General features: G+C 48.2%; 1 protein-coding gene across 7 annotated transcripts in view; it reads right to left on the reverse strand.

The window, feature by feature from the left end:
• Positions 1-24,761, reverse strand: part of LOC125456767 (rho-related BTB domain-containing protein 2-like) — a 138,926-nt gene that overhangs the window by 51,851 nt on the left and 62,314 nt on the right. For all 7 annotated transcript variants that reach the window (XR_009446640.1, XM_059650903.1, XM_059650899.1 and 4 more), the window contains exons 4-6: positions 21,698-21,801; positions 8,963-9,148; positions 213-1,198 (exon numbers count right to left, since the gene is read on the reverse strand). Coding sequence is in view for 6 of the 7 variants with exons in the window: in XM_059650903.1 (XP_059506886.1) it covers positions 213-1,198; positions 8,963-9,148; positions 21,698-21,801 (1,276 nt within the window). In the remaining variant the exon portion in view is untranslated. The remainder of the gene's footprint in view (positions 1-212; positions 1,199-8,962; positions 9,149-21,697; positions 21,802-24,761) is intronic.

The following is a 24,761-nucleotide window of genomic DNA, read 5'->3' on the forward strand; positions in this document are numbered from 1 at the left end:
TGCTGTCCCTCCTGTCCCTGCTGTCCCTGCTCTCCCTGCTGTCCCTCCTGTCCCTGCTCTCCCTGCTGTCCCTCCTGTCCCTGCTCTCCCTGCTGTCCCTGCTCTCCCTGCTGTCCGTGCTGTCCCTGCTGAGCTGTCAGTTATCCCTGGCTTGTTTATAGTAACAGATAACATTTTCATATCACAAATACTCTCTCTGGCCCCAGAAATACCTGAAAAGGTCCCCTTTGTGAGGAACTCTTTAATCCTGTTGGCACGTCGCACGTGGAAGGCTTTCGTGATTTCCTGGTTCATAAAACTCTCCTTATTCAGCACATTAGCAACCATCATTCTCAAGTCAAATACTTCCAGGATTTCAGCAATGACAGCAACCTCTGTCAGATCCACCTGATCTTCCTTCAAATAGCCCGTGTAGAGATATTCCAGTACTGTCTGGAATGGTTCTTTCTGGATCAGGTAGTCCATGGTTACAACAGTCATACATCGATCTCTTTTAGTCACTGGATCTTGTATACAATCCAGGTGAACAGTCAGAAAGCCCCTTCCCCACTTGCTGAGCTCCTTTCCATGCTTTAAGGCCACTTGTATCACTTTCTCTTGGCTGGGCAGGTTCACGGCCTCACTGCACTTTGAAGTTTTCTGTGACACTGGTAGATTCTTCACAAAAATACTGTCTCCACATGGCTCATCCACTTTGAGGTTTTTAGTGTAACCTGCCTGCTTTTTTCCATGTGTTCTATTTTGTGCTCCTTTTCCTCCGTCCATCCAAGGCCTTTGCATCAAGTCTATACTGAATAGGTCGTAGAATTTGGAACAGGAAGTAGCCAGGTACACTCTGTGAGCGAAGATCTGGCGCCCATCATGAAGAATGAAGATGACATCAGGGCAAAGAGGAGTAGAAAAGAGAGTTGTTGGTGTTTCTCCATTCACTAAAAGAGTATCTGGAACAGTTATGACAACTGGAGGAGGTTTTGGAGGGAGGAAGGGAGCCTGAAGCAAAGGTTTTTGTACTTTTTTAAGGTGCGATTTCCAGAAGTGCAGATGGCGTCTCGCAATGAGTGCTGCCCTGATTGAATTGTCAAAGACATCTTTGATTCCAAACTGTGCAACCACACTGGTCTCATAGTAAGGAATGCCAAGCTCCTGCGCAATCTGTTGACCATCCTCCGGTGGGAGAATATCTGTCGGTTTGATGGGTCTAAAAGAGATAAATTAGCACTTAATTCCAACAAGAATGCGAGGTCAATCTCGCCAGATATTTAAACATTCAACTACACAAAGCAATAGTATGTAACCATCCAGTATATGCAGGTGTAACCATTCTGGCAGGGTCTCCCATTCAACCTTTCTGAGAGGGTTTCCCACTTTTGTCAGAACTGGGGGTAGTTAATTTTTGGAATTGTCTTCCACTGTAAACAGTGGAGGCTGTGACATTGAATGAGTTCGGGTTTTTGATCAATGAGGCTGGCAAGACAACTGGGTGTTGCACAGGAATGTGGAGTGCTGGCCACAATCTAAGCAACTTGTTGAATAGTGGAGGAGGCCTGATGGGCTGAATGGCCTAGTTTGAATTTATTCTTTCATGGGTTGGAGGCATTGCAGGTGGACAATTCCTGTGAACATGTGAGAATCATCCAAAAATGGTTCCGAAACAAAATCAAACAGATTGTTAAAATGGGAAAAAACTTGCAATAGAGATGGGAGGAAAGGATGCATGTTTAATTAAAGAGTAAATATCACTTGACAACTTTATGAATTATTTATAATTAAGTCATTTCACTAAATCATAAAATTATCACAGTGTAGACGGAGGCCATTTGGCCCTAGTGCTGCCAATCTCCTGCCTTTTCCCTGTAACACTGCCCAATGTCTCTGTTTAAACACCCATCCAATACCCTCCTGACTATCTCAATGGAACCTGGCTCCACCACATTTCCGGGCAGTGCACACTAACAAATCACTGACTGGAAAAGGTTTACATCATATCACATTTGTTTCTTTTGCAAATCACTTTAAAAATGGAGCTCTCTGCTTCTCAATCTGTTTAAACACGCAATAGTTTTTTCTGGATCTACTTTTCCCAGGCTGCTGATGATGGTGAAACACTCCAACAAAGCTACTCCCAGCTCTCCAAGGAAAACAGCTCCACCTTCTTTGATCTATCTGCATCACTGAAGCTTCTCATTCCTGAAACTTGTAAATTCTGGCAATTTACTTCTGCACTCTCTCCTACACATTCACATCTTTCCTATAATGTAGCACCCAGAACTGTACATAGTACTCCAGCTCAGGTCTAACAAATGTCTTGCACAATTTCAACGTCACCTCTTTACTGTTGTACCCTATGCCCCGATTAATTTGGTTAAGGGCACTGTATGTTTTACAAATTGTTCAGTCTCTGTCCTGCCACCTTCAGTGCTCTGTGCACATAAACACTCAGCTCCCTCTGCTCCTGTACCCCTATCTTTACAATCGTAGCCTCTATTTTACATTGTCTTTCGATGTTCTTCCGATCAAAGTGCATCACCTCACACTCTTGTGCATTGAACCTCATCTGCCCCTGACGGCCCTCTACTCCACCAACCTGTCAATGGCCTTTTCAGTTCCACACTGTGCCCCTCACAGTTTACAATTCATCCCAAAATCCAATGATACAATCTTGAATTTGCCTCTGTGGGCGTGTGTTGGCAGTTTAGTGAGTAATCAATTTGCTTTCTCTTTAAAGAATATGTTTGTCTTTGATAACCATCCTAATTTTCCATTTACTAACACACCTGATGACAGTTTCTTATGTTCTATTTAATATATAAAAACAAACAAGGTCCGCCAGGTAGACCTCTTGGATATGAGTTCTCTGACTGGGGCTGTTAATCTGGTCCAATCAGGGATCTCTGGATGACTGATCTAAACAGGAGTCTCAAGACATCCTGTTCACTCTGACAGCTGGCTCTGAGGGACTGAATCAGTGTCAAGCACAATGCCCTGTGAAATAAAGGGCGACTCACTGATGGGATACAGGCCTCGGAGGGGTTATGTCAGTTAGCAACAAGTGAAAAAAATATGGTCCTGAGGAAAGAGGTAACAAGGTTAAGAGTTGCATGAACACAGCAGGCCAAGCAGCATCAGAGGAGCAGGAAAGCTGACATTCATCAGAAATGGGGAGGGGAAGAGGGTTCTGAAATAAATAAGGAGAGGGGGAGGCGGATCGAAGATGGAGAGAGGAGAAGATAAGTGGAGAGGAGATAGACAAGTTAAAGAGGGGGGGATGGAGCCAGCAGAGGTGAGTGTAGGTGGGGAGGTAGGGAGGAGATAGGTCAGTCCAGGGAGGACGGAGAAGTCAAGGGGGCGGTTTGAGGTTAGTAGGTAGGAAATGGGGGTGCAGCTTGAGGTGGGAGAAGGGGATGGGTGAGAGGTAAGGGATTAAGGGATGACAGGTGACTGGGAGAATTGCTTGGTAAACGGATTAGGGGATTAGAGGTTACTGGGAGAATTAATTGGTAAAGGGATTAGGGGATTGGGGTAACTGGGAGAATTGATAGGTAAAGAGATTAGGGGATTAGGTATTACTGGGAGAATTGATTGGTAAGGGGATTAGGGGTCACTGGGAGAATTGATTGGTAAGGAGATTAGGGGATGAGGGGTTACTGGGAGAATTGACTGGTGAGGAGATTAGGGGATTAGAGGTTACTGGGAGATTTGATTGGGAAGGGTATCAAGGGATTGGGGTTAGTGGGAGAAATTGATTGGCAAAGAGATTAGGGGATGAGGGGTTACTGGGAGAATTGATTGGTGAGGGGATTAGGGGATGAGGGGTTACTGGGAGAAATCGATTGGTAAGGGGATTAGAGGATTAGGGGTTAATGGGAGAATTGATTGGTAAGGGGATTGGGGTTACAGGGAGAATTGATTGGTAAAGGGATGAGGGGTTACAGGGAGAATTGATTGGTAAAGGGATTAGGGGATTAAGGGTTACTGGGAGAAATCGATTGGTAGGATTTGCAAGAATATTAGGAATGTAGAGCGAATCTGAAACGAGGGATGAAGAGGGCAAAGAGAGGACATGAGATATTGCTGGCCAACATAGTTAAGGAAAATCCCAAAGCTTTTTATTCATATATAAAGAGCGAGAGGGTAACTAGAGAAAGGATTGGACAAAGAAGGAAAGTTATGCGCTGAGCCAGAGAAAATGGGTGACATTCTTAACCAGTACTTTGCATCGGTATTCACCAAGGAGAGGGACATGACGGATGTTTAGGTTAGGGATAGATGTTTGCTTACTCTAGGTCAAGTTGACATAAGGAAGGAGGAAGTGTTAGGTATCCTAAAAGACATTAAGGTGGACAAGTCCCCAGGTCCGGATGGGATCTATCCCAGGGTACTGAGGGACGCGAGAGAGGAACTAGGGAGGGCTTCAACAGATATCTTTGCAGCATCCTTAGACACGGGTGAGGTCCCGGGTGAGGACTGGAGACTTGCTAATGTTGTCCCCTTTTTTAAGAAGGGCAGCAAGGATAATCCAGGTAATTATCGACCGGTGAGCCTGCCGTCAGTGGTAGGGAAGCTACTGGAGAAGATACTGAGGGATAGGATCTATTCCCATTTGGAAGAAAATGGGCTTATCAGTGATAGGCAACATGGTTTTGTACAGGGAAGGTCATGTCTTACCAACTTAATAGAATTCTTTGAGGACAAGACAAAGTTAGTTGATGAGGGAAAGGCTGTAGATGTCATAAACATGGACTTCAGTAAGGTGTTTGATAAGGTTCCCCATGGCAGGCTGATGGAGAAAGTGAAGTCACATGGGGTCCAGGGTGTGCTAGCTAGATGGATAAAAAACTGGCTGGGCAACAGGAGACAGAGGGTAGTAGTAGAAGGGAGTTTCTCAAATTGGAGACCTGTGACCAGTGGTGTTCCACAGGGATCTGTGCTGGGACCACTGTTGTTTCTGATATATGTAAATGATCTGGAGGAAGGTGTAAGTCGTCTGATCAGCAAGTTTGCTGATGACACTAAGATTGGTGGAGTAGCTGATAGTGAAGGGGACTGTCAGGGATTACAGCAGAATATAGATAGACTGGAGAGTTGGGCAGATAAATGGCAGATGCAGTTCAATCCGGGCAAATGCGAGGTGATGCATTATGGAAGATCAAATTCAAGGGCGAATTATACAGTAAATGGAAAAGTCCTGGTGAAAATTGATGAACAGAGAGATCTGGGTGTTCAGGTCCATTGTTCCCTGAAGGTGACAACGCACGTCAACAGGGTGGTCAAGAAGGCATATGGCATGCTTTCCTTCATTGGGCAGGGTATTGAGTACAAGAGTTGGCAGGTCATGTTGCAGTTGTATCGGACTTTGGTTCGGCCACATTTGGAGTACTGTGTACAGTTCCAGTTGCCACATTACCAAAAGGATGTGGATGCTTTGGAGAGGGTGCAGAGGAGGTTCACCAGGATGTTGCCTGGTATGGAGGGTGCTAGCTATGAAGAGAGGTTAAATAGATTAGGATTATTTTCATTAGAAAGACGGAGATTGAGAGGGGACCTAACTGAGGTCTACAAAATCATGAGGGGTATAGACAGGGTGGATAGCAAGAAGTTTTTTCCCAGAGTGGGGGACTCAATTACTAGGGGTCAGGAGTTCAAAGTGAGAGGAGGAAAGTTTAAGGGAGATATGCATGGAAAGTTCTTTACACAGAGGGTGGTGGGTGTTTGGAACGCGTTGCCAGTGGAGGTGGGAGACGCAGACACGTTAGCGTCTTTTAAGATATATTTGGACAGGTATATTGATGGACAGGGAACAAATGGACACAGACCCTTAGAAAATAGATGACAGGTTAGACAGAGGATCTTGATCGGCGCAGGCTTGGAGGGACGAAGGGCCTGTTCCTGTGGTATAATTTTCATTGCTCTTTGTTTGTTGGTGAGGGGATTAGCGGATTAGGGTTTACAGGGAGAGTTGATTGGTACGGGGATGAGGGGATTAGGGGCTACTGGGAGGATTGTTTGGTGAGCGGATTAGGGGATTAGGGGGTACCGCGAGAATTGATTGGTAACGGGATTAGGGGTAACTGGGAGAATTGATCGGTAAGGGGATTACGGGATTACGGGTTACTGGGAGAATCGATCGGTAAAGGGATTAGGGAATAGGGAATAGGGGTTCCTGGGAGAATTGATCGGTTACGGGATTACGGGTTACTGGGAGAATCGATCGGTAAAGGGATTAGGGGATTAGGGGTTCCTGGGAGAATTGATCGGTAAAGGGATTACGGGATTATGGGTTACTGGGAGAATCGATCGGTAAAGGGATTAGGGGGTTAGGGGTTACTGGGGGAAATCGATTGGTAAGGGGATTAGGGGATTAGGGGATACTGGGAGCATTGATCAGTAAAGGGATTAGAGGATTACGGGTTACTGTGATAATTGATTGGTGAGGGGATTAGGGGTTATTGTGAGAATTGATTGGTAAAGGGATTAGGGATTAGGGGTTACTGGGTGAATTGATTAGTAAAGGGATTAGGGGATCGGGGTAACTGGGAGAATTGATTGGTAAAGGGATTAGGGGATTGGGGCTACTGGGAGAATTGATCAGTAAGGGGGTTAGGGGTTACTGGGAGAATTGATTGGCAAGTGGATTAGGGGATTAGGGCTAACTGGGAGAATTGTTTGATAAAGGGATTCGGGGTAACTGGGAGAATTGATTGGTAAGGCGATTAGGGTATTAGGGGTAACTGGGAGAATTGATTGGTAAGGCGATTGGGGATTAGGGGTTACTAGGAGAATTGATTGGTAAAGGGATTAGGGGATTAGGGGTTACTGGAAGAATTGATCGGTAAGGGAATTAGGTTATTAGGGGTTACTGGGAGAATTGATCAGTAAAGGGATTAGGGGATTACGGGTTACTGGGAGAATTGATTGGTAAGCGGATTAGGGGATTAGGGGTTACAGGGAGAATCGATTGGTAAAGGGATTAGGGGAAACTTGGAGAATTGATTGGTAAGGGCATTCAGGGATTAAGGGCTACTGGGAGAATTGATTAGTACGGGGATTAGGGGTTACTGGGAGAATTGATCAGTAAAGGGATTAGGGGATTACGGGTTACTGGGAGAATTGATTGGTGAGGGGATTAGGGGTTACTGGGAGAATTGATTGGTAAAGGGATTAGGGATTAGGGGTTACTGGGTGAATTGATTAGTAAGGGGATTAGGGGATTGGGGTAACTGGGAGAATTGATTGGTAAAGGGATTAGGGGATTAGGGGTTACTGGGAGAATTGATCAGTAAGGGGATTAGGGGTTACTGGGAGAATTGATTGGTAAATGGATTAGGGGATTAGGGCTAACTGGGAGAATTGTTTGGTGAAGGGGTTCGGGGTAACTGGGAGAATTGATTGGTAAGGCGATTAGGGGATTAGGGGTAACTGGGAGAATTGATTGGTTAGGCGATTAGCGGATTGGGGGGGGTTACTAGGAGAATTTATTGGTAAAGGGATTAGGGGATTGGGGTTACTGGAAGAATTGATCGGTAAGGGAATTAGGTTATTAGGGGATCGGTAAGGGAATTAGGTTATTACTGGGAGAATTGATTCGTTAGGGGATTAGGGGTTACTCGGAGAATTGATCGGTAAAGGGATTACGGGATTAGGGGTTACTGGGAGAATTGATTGGTAAACGGATTAGGGGATGGGGTTACTGGGAGAAATCGATTGGTTAGGGGATTAGGGGTTACTGGGAGAATCGATTGGTATGGGGATTAGGGGATTAGGGGTTACAGGGAGAATCGATTGGTAACGGGATTCGGGGATTGGGGTTACCTAGAGAATTGATTGGTGAGGGCATTCAGGGATTAAGGGTTACTGGGAGAATTGATTTGTGAGTGCTTTAGGGGAATCGGGGTTACTGGGAGAATTCCAAGATAAAATGTGAGGCTGGATGAACACAGCAGGCCAAGCAGCATCTCAGGAGCACAAAAGCTGACGTTTTGGGCCTAGACCCTTCATCAGAGAGCTGCAATGGGAGAGAGGTTCCCTGAGGTTGGTCCGGAGGGAGGAGGGTAACTTCTTCAGGTTAGGCATCCCTGGAAGAGGCTTCGCAGTGAGGTTAAAATAGTATCAGAGATAATGGGAACTGCAGATGCTGGAGAATTCCAAGATAAAATGTGAGGCTGGCTGAACACAGCAGGCCAAGCAACATCTCAGGAGCACAAAACCTGACGTTTCGGGCCTAGACCCTTCATCAGAGAGTGGGAGAATTGCTTGGTAAGGGAATTTTGGGATTAGGGGTTACTGTGATAATTGATTGGTGAGGGGATTAGGGGTTACTGGGAGAATTGATTGGTAAAGGGATTAGGGATTTGGGGTTACAGGGGGAATTGATTGGTAAAGGGATTAGGGGATTAAGGGTTACTGGGAGAATTGACTGGTAAGGGGATTATCGGATTAGGGGTCACTGGTAGAATCGATTGGGAAGGGCATTCAGGGATTAAGGGTTACTGGGAGAATTGATTGGTCAGGGGATTCGGGGATTAGGGGATTAGAGGTTACTGGGAGAATTGATTGGTAAATGGATTAGGAGATTGGGGGAACTGGGAGAATTGTTTGGTAAGGGGATTAGGGGTTTAGGGGTTACTGGGCGTGTTGATTGGTAAGGGGATTAGGGGTTTAGGGGTTACTGGGTGAATTGATTGGTAAGCGGATTAGGGGATTAGGGGTAGCTGGGAGAATTGATTGGTAAAGGGAATGGGGTAACTGGGAAAATTGATTGTTAAAGGGATTAGGGGTAACTGGGAGAATTGATTGGTAAGCGGATTAGGGGTTTAGGGGTTACTGGGAGAAGGCACGAGAATGGAATTGAGAAACAAATCAAACATGACTGAATGCAGAGAGAACTCGATGGGCCGAACTGCCTAATTCTGATCCTTATCTTAACGTTTTATGGTTATTCCAAGAACAACTTGCAAAGACTCACTTGACCAGAGGCCTCCGAGCTCTATTCACTGCATCAAGGTCAGTAAACCGCAAATCCAGCTGGCAGCCAACCAGGATAATGGGTGTGCGGGGGCAGAAGTGACGTATTTCAGGAAACCACATGGTCTTCACATGGCGCAGTGAGGCTGGGTTCGCCAGTGAGAAACACAGGACCACAACATCTGACCTGGGGACATCAGAGACACAGATCCATTACTGCAAAGAAACGAGAGTCTCACACCGGGAGAGTCACTATCCACTCACACTCACTCCGGGAGTGTCACTATCCACTCACACTCACTCCGGGAGTGTCACTATCCACTCAAACTCACACCTGGAGTGTCACTATCCACTCACACTCACTCCGGGAGTGTCACTATCCACACCCCCTCTCACACCGGGAATGTCACTATCCACATTCACACTCACACCTGGAGTGTCACTATCCACTCACACTCACACCTGGAGTGTCACTATCCACTCACACTCACTCCGGGAGTGTCACTATCCACTCACATTCACACTGCGAGTGTCACTAACCACTCACACTCACACCTGGAGTGTCACTATCGACTCACATTCACACCAGGAGTGTCACTATCCACATTCACACTCACACCTGGAGTGTCACTATCCATATTCACACTCACACCGGGAGTGTCACTATCTGCTCACACTCACACCTGGAGTGTCACTATCCACTCACACTCACGCCGGGAGCATCACTATCCACATTCACACTCACACCTGGAGTGTCACTATCCCCTCACACTCACACCGGGAGTGTCACTACCCATATTCACACTCACACCGGGAGTGTAACTATCCACAATCACACTCACACCTGGAGTGTCACTATCCATACACACTCACACCTGGAGTGTCACTATCTGCTAACACACACACCAAGTGTGTCACTATCCACACTCATCCTCACACTGGGAGTGACACTATCCACTCACACCGGGAGTGTCACTATCCAGTCACACCCACACCGTGAGTGTCACTATCCACACTCACACTCACACGTGGAGTGTCACTATCCCCTCACACTCACACCTGGAGTGTCACTAACCACTCACACCAGGAGTGTCACTATCCACTCAGACTCACACCGGGAGTGTCACTATCTGCTCACACTCACACCGGGAGTGTCACTATCCACTCACACTCACATCTGGAGTGTCACTATCCCCTCACACTCACACCGGGAGTGTCACTATCCACTCACACTCACACCTGGAGTGTCACTAACCACTCACACCGGGAGTGTCACTATCCACTCAGACTCACACCGGGAGTGTCACTATCTGCTCACACACAAACCTGGAGTGTCACTATCCACTCATACTCACACCTGGAGTGTCACTATCGACTCATATTCACACCAGGAGTGTCACTATCCACATTCATACTCACACCTGGAGTGTCACTATCCACACACACTCACACCGGGAAAGTCACTATCCATATTCACACTCATACCGGGAGTGTCACTATCTGCTCACACTCACACCTGGAGTGTCACTATCCGCTCACACTCATACCTGGAGTGTCACTATCCACTCACACTCACGCCGGGTGCATTACTATCCACATTCACACTCACAACTGGAGTGTCACTATCCCCTCACACTCACACCGGGAGTGTCACTATCCATATTCACACTCACACCAGGAGTGTCACTATCCACACTCATATTCACACCGGGCGTGTCACTATCCACAATCACACTCATGCCTGGAGTGTCACTGTCTGCTAACACACACACCGGGCATGTCACTATCCACACTCATCCTCACACTGGGAGTGTCACTATCCACATTCACACTCACACCTGGAGTGTCACTATCCACATTCACACTCACAGCTGGAGTGACACTATCCACTCACACCTGGAGTGTCACTATCCCCTCACACTCACACCGGGAGTGTCACTATCCCCTCACACTCACACCGGGAGTGTCACTATCCACATTCACACTCATACCTGGAGTGTCACTATCCACATTCACACTCACACCTGGAGTGTCACTATCCACACACACTCACACCGGGAATGTCACTATCCATATTCACACTCATACCGGGAGTGTCACTATCTGCTCACACTCACACCTGGAGTGTCACTATCTGCTCACACTCATACCTGGAGTGTCACTATCCACTCACACTCACGCCGGGAGCATCACTATCCACATTCACACTCACACCTGGAGTGTCACTATCTGCTCACACTCATACCTGGAGTGTCGCTATCCACTCACACTCACGCCAGGAGCATCACTACCCACATTCACACTCACACCTGGAGAATCACTATCCACTCACACCCACACCAGGTGTGTCACTATCCATACACACTCACGCCTGGAGTGTCACTATCCATAATCACACTCATACCAGGAGTGTCACTATCCACTCACACTCACGCCGGGAGCATCACTATCCACATTCACACTCACACCTGGAGTGTCACTATCTGCTCACACTCACACCTGCAGTGTCACTATCCACATTCACACTCACACTGGGGGTGTCACTATCCACATTCACACTCATGCTGGGAGTGACACGATCTGCACTCACACTCACATCTGGAGTGTCACTATCAACTCACACTCACACCGGGCGTGTCACTATCCACACTCTCACACATTGGGTGTGTCACTATCCACTCACACTCTCACCAGGAGTGTCACTATCCACACTCACACTCACACCGGGCATGTCACTATCCGCTCACACTCACATCAGGCGTGTCACTATTGCTGCACTGAGGACATTGTACAGCTCGGTAACGAAACGTCTGCGAGACAAGAAACCTCAAATTTTGTTTTTGTTTCGGAGTGAACCACATTGCTGTGGGTCTGGAGTCACGTGTAATCCAGACCAGGTAAGGATGGGAGTTATCCTTCCCTGAAGGACATTAGTGAACCCATTGGGTTTTTATAGCAATCCATGATAGTCCTCATAGCCACCAACTCTGTGAATAGCCGTCAGTTCCAGATTTAGAAACTGAATTTAAACTCCATCAGCTCGACAATGATATCTGACCCCATGTCATGAAGCTGCTTCAGCCCAATGACCAATCACATTGCGACTGTGGCAGGATCACCCTGATGTGAGATGTTGTGGATAACATAACGAAACTTCACACATTGGTCCATTCATTTCTCATCAAAGAGATCAAGGGCAATGGGATCAATAACCCCACACAAACACCCCCCAGACACCGCCTGCAAAACACCACAATCTGTTTATAACCACTGTCTCTCTCTTACACAGACACACACACATGCACACGCACCCGCGCGCGCACACACACACACACACACACTCTCACATACATGCTCACACACACACACTCACATACACATATACACATACATACACACACTCTCACATACACGCTCTCATGCACGCATATATATATATACACACAAACACACACACACATGCGTGCACGCATATATATACAAACACACACGCATATACATACACACATGCGCGCATGCACGCATATATATACACACATACAAACGCACACACATGCACGCGTGCATGCATATACACACACACACACTCACACACACACATATACACCCACACACACATGTGCACGCAAACACACACACACCCAGACACACACACACCTAACCCAAGGAAACCTAAACAAATAAATAGAAAGTGGGACATAACACCAGCACTTCGTCGGAGGCTCACTGATGATGTTACCTAGAATGGTGACGAAACGTCTGAAAACTAACCTTCCAGCTCAGCGAGCAAACTCACATCCAGAACCTCAACCTGAGCTACAAATCTTCTCAAAACTCGCTAACACACACACACACACACACCCACACACATACACACTCTCTCACACGCACATACTCACACACACAATACACACACACATAGACACACAGACACACACACACAAACATACATACATACACCCACACACACATACATTGATATACACACACACCCACTCACACGTATACACACACACACCCACTCACACGTGTACACACACACACCCACACCCACTCACACGTATACACACACACACCTACACCCACTCACACGTATACACACAAACACACACACACCCACTTACACACACATACACACACACACACACTCACATGTATACACACACACGGTTTGTGGAGACGGTTTAAGGAACAGTTGTTGGGAGTGATGAGTAAATATGTCCCTCTGAGACAGGCAAGAAGGGGTAAGATTAAGGAACCTTGGATGACGAGAGCGGTGGAGCTTCTAGTGAAAAGGAAGAAGGTAGCTTACATAAGGTGGAGGAAGCTAGGGTCAAGTTCAGCTAGAGAGGATTACATGCAGGCAAGGAAGGAGCTCAAAAATGGTCTGAGGAGAGCCAGGAGGGGGCACGAGAAAGGCTTGGCAGAAGGAATCCGGGAAAACACAAAGGCATTTTACACTTACGTGAGGAATAAGAGAATGGTCAAAGAAAGAGTAGGGCCGATCAGGGATAGCATAGGGAACTTGTGTGTGGAGCCTGAGGAGGTAGGGGAAGCCCTAAATGAGTTTTTTGCTTCTGTCTTTACGAAAGAAACCAACTTTGTAGTGAATGAAACCTTTGAAGAGCAGGTGTGCATGCTGGAATGGATAGAGATAGACGAAGCTGATGTGCTGGAAATTTTGTCAAACATTAAGATTGACAAGTCGCCAGGCCCGGATCAGATTTGTCCTCGGCTGCTTTGGGAAGCGAGAAATGCAATTGCTTCGCCACTTGCGAAGATCTTTGCATCCTCGCTCTCCACTGGAGTCGTACCTGAGGACTGGAGAGAGGCAAATGTAATTCCTCTCTTCAAGAAAGGAAATAGGGAAATCCCCGGCAATTATAGACCGGTAAGTCTCACGTCTGTCGTCTGCAAGGTGTTAGAAAGGATTCTGAGGGTTAAGATTTATGACCATCTGGAAGAGCATGGCTTGATCAAATACAGTCAACACGGCTTTGTGAGGGGTAGGTCATGCCTTACAAACCTTATCGAGTTTTTTGAGGATGTGACTAGAAACGTTGATGAGGGTCGAGCTGTGGATGTGGTGTATATGGACTTCAGTAAGGCATTTGATAAGGTTCCCCATGGTAGGCTCATTCAGAAGGTCAGGAGGAATGGGATACAGGGGAACTTAGCTGCTTGGATACAGAATTGGCTGGCCAACAGAAGACAGCGAGTGGTAGTAGAAGGAAAATATTCTGCCTGGAAGTCAGTGGTGAGTGGAGTTCCACAGGGCTCTGTCCTTGGGCCTCTACTGTTTGTAATTTTTATTAATGACTTGGACGAGGGAATTGAAGGATGGGTCAGCAAGTTTGCAGAGGACACAAAGGTCGGAGGTGTCGTTGACAGTGTAGAGGGCTGTTGTAGGCTGCAGCGGGACATTGACAGGATGCAGAGGTGGGCTGAGAGGTGGCAGATGGAGTTCAACCTGGATAAATGCGAGGTGATGCATTTTGGAAGGTCGAATTTGAAAGCTGAGTACAGGATTAAGGATAGGATGCTTGGCAGCGTGGAGGAACAGAGGGATCTTGGTGTGCAGATACATAGATCCCTTAAAATGGCCACCCAAGTGGACAGGGTTGTTAAGAAAGCATATGGTGTTTTGGCTTTCATTAACAGGGGGATTGAGTTTAAGAGTCGTGAGATCTTGTTGCAGCTCTCTAAAACTTTGGTTAGACCGCACTTGGAATACTGCGTCCAGTTCTGGTCGCCCTATTATAGGAAAGATGTGGATGCTTTGGAGAGGGTTCAGAGGAGGTTTACCAGGATGCTGCCTGGACTGGAGGGCTTATCTTATGAAGAGAGGTTGACTGAGCTCGGTCTCTTTTCATTGGAGAAAAGGAGGAGGAGAGGGGACCTAATTGAGGTATAAAAGATAATGAGAGGCATAGATAGAGTTGATAGCCAGAGACTATTTCCCAGGGCAGAAATGGCTAGCACGAGGGGTCATAGTTTTAAGCTGGTTGGTGGAAAGTATAGAGGGGATGTCAGAGGCAGGTTCTTTACGCAGAGAGTTGTGAGAGCATGGAATGCGTTGCCAGCAGCAGTTGTGGAAGCAAGGTCATTGGGGTCATTTAAGAGACTGCTGGACATGTATATGGTCACAGAAATTTGAGGGTGCATACATGAGGATCAATGGTCGACACAACATTGTGGGCTGAAGGGCCTGTTCTGTGCTGTACTGTTCTATGTTCTACACACACACACACACACACACACACACACACACACACACACACACACACACACACACACGCGCACACACACACACGCACCCACACACACACACACGCGCACACACACCCACACACACACACACAAAATACACTGACACAGAAACACACAATATAGCATAGGAAAAGGTATTTAACCCAATAAATCTGCACCAGTCAATAATAAATGCCTAACTATTCTAATTCCATTTTGCATTGTCACTTTGTACACCTTCGCACCGCAAGTGCACATTTAAATACTTAGAATCATAGAGTCCTGCAGAACAGACACAGGCCTTTCGGCCCAAACTGATCAGTGCTGACCAAAAGGTCCATCCACACTTGACCCATATCATTCTAAACCTTTCCTATCCATGTATTTCTCCAAATACCTTTTAAATGTTATCATACCCACCTGAGCCAACTTCTTAAATGCTTCTTAAAATAAACATTGTGAGGTTTTCCCCTTCATCCATCCTGTGAGGCAGTAACTTCCCGATTTTCACCACCTTCTGGGTGAAAACAGTTTCTCCTTTTAAACCTTCTGCTCCTTACCTTACATCTGTGCTCCCCTGTCACTGGCCGCTACCCCTCCCCACCACCGCAAGAGGAATACAGTCCTCCTGTCTACTCTTCCAGACCCCTCATCATTTTACCCGTCTCAATCCTGTCCCTTCTCAACCTGCTCTGCTCTAAGGAGAACAACCTCAGTCCAGTCAATCTTCTGAAACTCTCCAGTCCAGGCAACATCTCCTCACCACCTATATGGTATTACGATGGTGGTGAAGTAGGACACATCAGCCGGAACTCATCCACTCCACCCGTTCCTTTTCATTATTTTTCTGTTTTTCTTTTCCTTTGTCTTTTTTTTCTACAGTTTTCTCCTCTCAACCTCCTGGCCTTGCGACTCCCTGGCCCTGACCTCCCAGCCACCGACCTCCCAGTCTCTGTCCTCCTGACCTCGGAACTCCCTGGCCCTGACCTCCCGGCCTCCGAACTCCCAATCTCTGTCCTCCTGACCTCGGAACTCCCTGGCCCTGACCTCCCGGCCACCGACCTCCCAGTCTCTGCCCTCCCGACCTCGGAACTCCCTGGCCCTGACCTCCCGGCCTCCGACCTCCCAGTCTCTGACCTACCGACCTCGGAACTCCCTGGCCCTGACCTCCCGGCCTCCGACCTCCCAGTCTCTGTCCTCCCGACCTCGGAACTCCCTGGCCCTGAACTCCCGGCCTCCGACCTCCCAGTCTCTGCCCTCCCGACCTCGGAACTCCCTGGCCCTGACCTCCCGGCCTCCGACCTCCCAGTCACTGACCTACCGACCTCAGAACTCCCTGGCCCTGACCTCCCGGCCTCTGACCTCCCAGTCTCTGTCCTCCCGAACTCAGACTCCCACCCCCAACCTTGCAGCCTCCAACCTTGCAGCCTCAGAACTCCCTGGCCCTGACCTCCTGGCCATTTTTTTCTATTCATTTTTTGTGGCATGTGGGCGTCTCTGGCTGGGCCCAACATTTCTTGCTGGTACTGAGTGGCCCCTTGAAAGGTGGGGGTGAGCTGCCTTCTTGAATTGCTACAGTCTATGTGCTGCGGGTTGACCCAAAGTGCTGTTAGGGAGGGAATTCCAAGTTGGTGACCCAGTGACAGTGAAGGAACGGGGATATATTTCCAAGTCAGGATGGTGAGGGGCTCGGAGGGGAACTTGCAGAGGGTGGTGTCCCCATGTACCTGCTGCCCTTGTCCTTCTCGATGGAAGCGGGTCATGGGTTTAGAAGGTGCTGCCTGAGGATCTTTGGTGAATCCCTGCAGTGCATCTTGTAGACAGTACACACTGCTGCTACTGAGTGTCGGTGGTGGAGGGAGTGGGATGTTTGTGGATGTGGTGCCAATCAAGCAGCTGCTTTGGCCTGGATGGTGTCGGGCTTCCTGAGTGTTATTGGGGCTGCACCCATCCAGGCAAGTGGGGAGTATTCCATCACACTCCTGACTTGTGCCTTGTAGATGGTGGACAGGCTTTGGAGAGTCAGGAGGTGAGTTACTCACCGCAGGATTCCCAGCTTCTGACCTGCTCTTGTAGCCGCTGTGTTAATGTGCTGAGTGCAGTTGAGTTTCTGGTCAATGATAACCTCCAGGATGATGATAGTAGGGGATTCAGTGATGGGAACACCGTTGGATGTCAAGGGGCAGTGGTTATATTGTTTTGTGTTGGTGATGGGCATAGCCTGGCATTTGTGTCGCACGAATGACACTTACCACTTGCCAACCCAAGCCTGGATACTGTCTAGATCTTATTGTACGTGAACTTGGACTGCTTAAGTATCTGAGGAGTCATGAATGGTGCTGAACATTGTGCAATCATTGGCGAACATCCCCACCTCTGACCTTATGATGGAGGGAAGGTCACTGATGAAGCAGCTGAAGATTGTTGGGCCAAGGACACTACCCTGAGGAACTTCTGCAGAGATGTCCTGGAGCTGGGATGATTGACCTCCCACAACCTCGATCATCTTCCTCTGTGTCAGGTTTGACTCTAACCACTGGAGCGTTTGTCCCTGATATCCATTGATTCTAGTGTTTCCAGGGCTCCTTGATGCTACACTCGGTCGGATACAGCCTTGATATCAAGGGCTGTCACTCTCACCTCATCTCTGGAATTCAGCTCTTTTCTCCATTGAACCAAGGCTGTAATTAGATCAGGAGATGAGTGGCCCTGGCAGAACCCAAACTGGGCGTCACTGAGCAGGTTATTGATAGGACTGTTACTGACACCTTCCATCACTTTACTGATGATCAAGAGGAGAATGACGGGGCGGTAATTGGCCGGGTTGGATTTGTCCTGCTTTTTGTGTACAGGACACACCTGGGCAATTTTCCACATTGTCAGGTAGATCCCAGTGTTGTAACTGTACTGGAACAGCGTGGCTCAGTGAGCAGCAAGTTCTGGAGCACAAGCCTTCAGTCCTATTGCTGGAATGTTGTCAGGGCCCGTAGCCTTTGCAGTATCCAGAGTCTCCAACCATTTCTGGATTTCACGTGGAGTGAATCGGATTGGCTGGAGACTGGTATCTGTGATGCTGGGGACCACTGGAGGAGGCTGAGATGGTTCCTTCACTCGGCACTTCTGGCTGAAGATTGCTGCGAATGCTCCAACATTATCTTTTGCACTGATGTGCTGGGCTCTTCCATCATTGATGGGTATATTTGTGGACCCTCCTCCTCCAGTGAGTTGCCCAATTGTCCGACACCATTCACGACTGGACGTGACAGGACTGCAGAGCTTCAATCTGATCTGTTGATTGTGGGATCGCTTAGCTCTATCACTTGCTGCTTTCACTGTCTGGCGTGCAAGTAGTCCTGTTTGGTGGCTTCACCAGGGTGGTACCTCATCCTCAGGTCTGCCTGGTGCTAGTCCTGGCATGCCCTCTCCATTGAACCAGGGTTGATCCCCTGGCCTGATGGTAATGGTGGAGTCAGGGATATGCCGGGCCGTGAGGTTACAGATTGTGCTGGAGTACAATTCTGCTGCTGTTGATGGCCCACAGCACCTCATGAATGCCTAGCCTTGAGTTGCTAGATCTGTGTGAAGTCTGTCCCATTGAGCACGGTGACAGTGCCACACAACACGATGGAGGTTGTCCTCAATGTGAAGGCAGGACTTTGTCTCCACAAGGATTGTGCGATGGTCACTCTTATCGATACTGTCATGGACAGATACAACTGCAGCTGGCAGATTGGTTACGACGGGGTTAAGTATGTTTTTCTCCCTTGTTGGTTCCCTCACCACCTGCTGCAGACCCAGTCTCGCAGCTATGTCCTTTAGGACCCGGCCAGCCCAATCAGTCGTACTGCTGCCAAGCTTCTCTTGGTGATAAACATTGAAACCCCCCACCCAGAGGACATTTTGAGCCCTTCCATCCTCAGTGCGCTCTCTAAGTGTTTTACAACATGGAGGAGAGACTGATTCATCAGCTGGGGGAGGACAGTGTGTGGTAACCAGCAGGAGGTTTCCTTGGCCGTGTTTAACCGGAAGCCATGAGACTTCATGCAGTCCAGAGTCAATATTGAGGACTCCCAGAGCAACTCCCTCCTGACTGTATCCCACCCCCTCTGCTGGGTCTGTCCTGCCGGTGGGACAGGACATATCCAGGGACGGTGATGGTGGTGTCTGGGGACATTGTCTGTAAGGTATGATTCTGAGAGTATGACTGTGTCAGGCTGTTGCTTGACTAGTCTGTGAGACAGCCCTCCCAATGTTGGCACTGACCCCCAGATGTTAGTGAGGAGGACTCTACAGGGTCCACAGGGCTGTTTGTGTCATTGTCATTTCCACAGCATAGGTCAATGCCGGGTGATCTGTCCAGTTTCATTTCTTTGAGTCTTTGAGTCTTTGGTACAACTGAGCGGATTGCTCGGCCACTTCTGAGGGCAACAAAGACTGATGCACACTACTATGGGTCTGGAGTCACATGTAGTCCAGACCAGGTAAGGATGGCAGTTTCCTTCCCTAAAGAACATTAATGAACCAGGTGGGTTTTTCCGACAATCAGCAATGATTTAATGATGATTAGTAGATTATTAAATCCAGACTTTTTAAAAAGATTTGAATACCAATTCCACCATCTGCTGTGGTGGGATTTAAATCCAGAACATCAGCTGGGTTTCTGGATTAATAGTTGAGCGATAACACTACTGGGCCATCACCTACACTCCTGGCTTCCAATCTCATAGCTTTCTGACCTCACGGCCTTGGAGCTCTCAGAGGCTGAGTTTGGGGCTCTCTCGGCCTGGTGTGGGGATGTCTCAGGGACCCAGTGTGGTAGACTCCCACCCTCGTGTGGGAGCCTCTCCGCCTTGCATGGGGGTCTCTTGGCCTGTAATGGGAGTTTCTCAGCCTGGTGTGGGGTGATCTCACAGCCTGTGTAGGGGTCTCTCTCGGCCTGGTGTGGGGGTCTCTCAGGGGCCCAGCATGGCGGTCTCTCAACCTAGTTTGGGGTTCTCTCGGCCAGGTGTGGGGTTCTCTTCGCCAGGTGTGGGAGTCTCTCAGCCAGGTGTGGGGGTCTCTCGGCCAGGTGGGGGGGTGGGGGGTCTCTCGGCCAGGTGGGGGTTGTCTCAGGGGCCCAGCGTGGTAGTCTCACAGCCTGGTATGTGAGTCCCTCGGCCCGGAATGGGGGTGTCTAACAGCACCAGCGTGGGGGTCTCATGGCCTGGCGTGAAAGTCTCTCCAGTGCACGGTGCAGTGGTGTCTCAGCCTGATGTGGTGGTCTCTTGTCCTGGTGTGGGATTCTCTCGGCCCGGAATGTGAGTCCCTCAGCCTGGAGTGGAGGTCTCTAACTGGACCAGTGTGGGGGTCTCTCAGCCTGGTTTCGCATTCTCTCACGGGTCCAGAGTGTTAGTCTCTCAGCCTGGTGTGGGAGTCTCTCGGCCTGGTGTGTGGTTCTCTCGGCCTGGTGTGAGGGTCTCTTCACTTGGTGCGAGTATCTCTCGGCCTGGTATGGGGCTCTCTCAGTGACCCAGTGCTGTGGTCTCTCGGTCTGGTGTGGGAGTCTCTCAGTCTGGTGTGGGGGTCTCTCGGCCTGGTGTGGGAGTCTCTCGGCCTGGTGTGGGAGTCTCTCGGCCTGGTGTGGGAGTCTCTCGGCCTGGTGTGGGGGTCTCTCAGCCTGGTGTGAGGATCTCTCGGCCTTGGTGTGGGGATCACTCGGCCTGGTGTGGGCGTCTCTCAGTGACCCAGTGCTGTGGTCTCTCGCCCTGGTGTGGGAGTCTCTCGGTCTGGTGTGGGGGTCTCTCGGCCTGGTGTGGGAGTCTCTCGGCCTGGTGTGCGAGTCTCTCGGCCTGGTGTGCGAGTCTCTCGGCCTGGTGTGAGGATCTCTCGGCCTTGGTGTGGGGATCACTCGGCCTGGTGTGGGGATCACTCGGCCTGGTGTGGGCGTCTTTCAGTGACCCAGTGCTGTGATCTCTCGGCCTGGTGTGGGGGTCTCTCAGCCTGCTGTAGGGGTCTCTTGGCCTGGTGTGGTTCGTCTCTCATGGGCCGAGCGTGGTTGTCTCTCAGCCAGGCATGGCCTCAGCATGGGCTTCCAGTCTTGAGGTGATTCCAGAGCAATCTCCCAGCTTCATGAACCTTGAGGTGAAGCCCAGTGCAGTCTACAGCCAAGGGCTGGTGTCAATGGGTGGCTAGGTGACAGAATGGACTGTTTTGGAAGACCACCATTCTGAACTTCTTTTTCCTCCATTTTATAATTTATTCCTAAAATCTGCTATACAGGTTAACTTCTCTATTTTGCTAAGAACTGTAAGTGAAGAAGGTGTACCAGGGGACTTTTATACCGAATATGGTGGTACACTTTTTGCTGTACTCATTTGAGTACGTGACCATAAAGCAAATCCTAATTCCAGTTAATGGTAGTGTCGTAGCTCAGAAACAGGCCCTTCAGCCCATCATGCTAACATCACACAGGCTTCCCTGAGAAAACCAGGCTGCCCTTCCAGCTTACCTGCCATATGCAAAGCGACGATCTTTGTGATGGTCACCAAAAGTATCCCACAGTCGAAGAGAAACTGGAACTTCATCAACAACATCTCGCGATCGTTCCAGAACCTTCATAATACAACGATAGAATAGGATAGAGTAAGGATAGACAGAGATTTTGTTCCATCAATCTCAGAAGATATCAGCATATGTAGACAGGGCAGACAAAATGGCATACAGGATGTTGGTCTTCATTAGACAGGGGGTAGAATAAGGCAGTGATCAAATTCCTGTTACAACTTGATAAAACATTGCAATCCTGTGTGCAGTTCTGGTCACCACACTATTGGAAGGACGTGATAGCACTGGAGTGAGTGCAGAGACCTAAAGGACATGGCGGCGAGACTGGGTCTGCAGCAGGTGGTGAGGGAACCAACAAGGGAGAAAAACATACTTAACCCCGTCCTTACCAATCTGCCAGCTGCAGTTGTATCTGTCCATGACAGTATCGGTAAGAGTGACCATCGCACAGTCCTTGTGGAGACAAAGTCCTGCCTTCACATCGTGAACAACCTCCATCAAGTTGTGTAGCACTATCACCGTGCTCAATGGGACAGACTGCACACACATCTAGCAACTCAAGGCTGGGCATCCATGAGGTGCTGTGGGCCATCAACAGCAGCAGAACTGTACTCCAGCACAATCTGTAACCTCACGGGCCAGCATATCCCCCACTCAACCATTACCATCAAACCAGGGGATCACCCTGGTTCAACAGAGAGTGCAGGAGGGCATGCCAGGAGGAACGCCAGGCAGACCTGAAGAATACCATTTAAAAGGCGTCTGCATGTGTACATGAATAGGAAGGGTTTAGAGGGGTATGGGCCAATTGCTGACAACTGGGAATTGATTAATTTAGCATGTCTGGTCGGCATTGATGAGCTGGACCGAAGGGTCAGTTTCCATGCTGTACAACTCCAAGACTCTACCCAACAAATCCAACCCGGCCAATTACTGCCCCATCAGTCTCCTCTCGACCATCAGTAAAGTGATGGAAGGTGTCAGTAACAGAGCTATCAATAACCTGCTCAGTGACGCCCAGTTTGGGTTCTGTCAGGGCCACTCAGCTCCTGACCTCATTACAGCCTCGGTTCAAACATGGACAGAAGAGCTGAATTCCAGAGTGAGCTGAGAGTGACAATCCTTGACACCAAAGTCACATTTGATTAAGTGAGGCATCAAGGACTTCTAGCAAAACTGGAATCAATGTGTATCAGGGGGAAAACTTGTCACTGGTTGGAGTTATCCCTGGCACATGGGAAAGTGACTGAGGAAGTTGGAGGTCAGTCATCTCAGCTCCAGGACATCTCTGCAGGAGTTCCTCAGGGTAGTGTCCTAGAGCCAACCATCTTCAGCTGCTTCATCAATGACCTTCCCTCACCACTTGAGTACTGCATGCAGTATGAGTCCTTTCATTATTGCACTGGAGAGGAGACACAGGAGATTTCTGAGAATGTTACCAGGATTGGAAAAATGCAGCTATGAGGTAAGATTGGATCGGCTAAGGTTGTTCTCCCTGGACCAGAGCAGACCGAGGGGAGATTTAATCAGAAACCTGCACGTAGCTCCAACAGTTTGCCAACTTGGTGACCGTAATTTTCTTGAATTTGACATGACCAGCTGGTACAAACTGTGAAGTCACATGGGATCCACGGTGAGCTGGTTTGATTTCATTTGATTTATTATTGTCACATGTACCAGAATACAGTGACAAGTATTGTATTGCATTCTAACAAGACAAATCACACCTTACGTAAGTACGTCAGGGTAACAGAACAGAATGCAGAATACAGTGCTACAGCTACAGAGATGGTGCTGAGAAAGGTCAACTCTGATATATGAGAGGTTCGTTCATAAGTCTCAGAGCAGTGGGGGAAACGCTGCTCCTGAATCTGCTGGTATGTGTTTTTAAACTTTTACGTCGTCTGATTAGGCAGGGAATAGAAGGATGTGGACCATGTGGAGTCTTTAGTTTAGAAAGGCATCATGTATTAGTGATTTCTTGGTGGGCTGAAGGGCCTGTTCCTTTTCTGTCCTGTTCTTTGTTCTTCATCGCTACCGTCCATTTTCTTATTTGACACTATTTCCTCTCTTGTTACTTGTCCTGTCTCTGGGGGAGGTGATGACCTCATGGTATTATCACTGGTCTGTTAACCCAGAGACCCAGGTGATGTTCGGGGGACCCTGGTTCGAATCCTACCATGGCAGATGATGGAATGTGAATTCAATAAATATTTGGAATTAAGAACCTAATGATGGCCATGAACCTGTTGTCAATTGTCAGAAAAACCCATCTTGCTGATTAACTGGGGGAGGCAATGTCCCAGTGGTGCTCTCACTAGACTATTAATCCAGAAAGTTGGTTAACACTCTGAGGACCTGGGTTCAAATCCCTAAACAGTAGAGAATGGAATTTGAATTTAATTACAAAAACACCCAGAATTAAGAATCTACTGATGACCATGAAACCCATTCTGAGGAAGGGTCATCAGACCCAAAACATTAACTCTGATTTTTTTTCTTCACAGATGCTGCTAGACCTGCTGAGCTTTTCCAGCAACTTCTGTTTTTGTTCTGTGTTTTGATCATGAAGCAATTGTTGAGAAAAACCCATTCTGTTCACCGATGTCCTTCAAAGAAGGAAATCCACAATCCTAACCTGGTCTGGTTTACATGTGTCTCTACACAAACACCAATATTGTTGACTCTTAATTAAGCTCTGGGCAATTGGGAATGGATAAACGAAACAAATAACCTATACCTCCAGAGTTCTGTGGTCAAATATCCCATGATTTTCCTGTCCATCTGAGATATTGTAGATTTGAGATATAAAGATTTAAATTCTGTTAGCTGTAAGTACAAAGGAAATGCATGTGAGAAGCTGTCGGCAATGAAGAAGTTTAGACAAACTAGGATTGTTGTTCTTCCACAACATATTATTAGTTCAGCATATAATTCATGTAAATAATTATTTTCAAATTTGTTGGTGTTTTGTTAGAGGAGGGTCTCTCTGCTCTGTCAAACAGGGT

The sequence above is a fragment of the Stegostoma tigrinum genome, chromosome 1, assembly GCF_030684315.1.
Source record: "Stegostoma tigrinum isolate sSteTig4 chromosome 1, sSteTig4.hap1, whole genome shotgun sequence".
Lineage (NCBI taxonomy): Eukaryota > Metazoa > Chordata > Chondrichthyes > Orectolobiformes > Stegostomatidae > Stegostoma > Stegostoma tigrinum.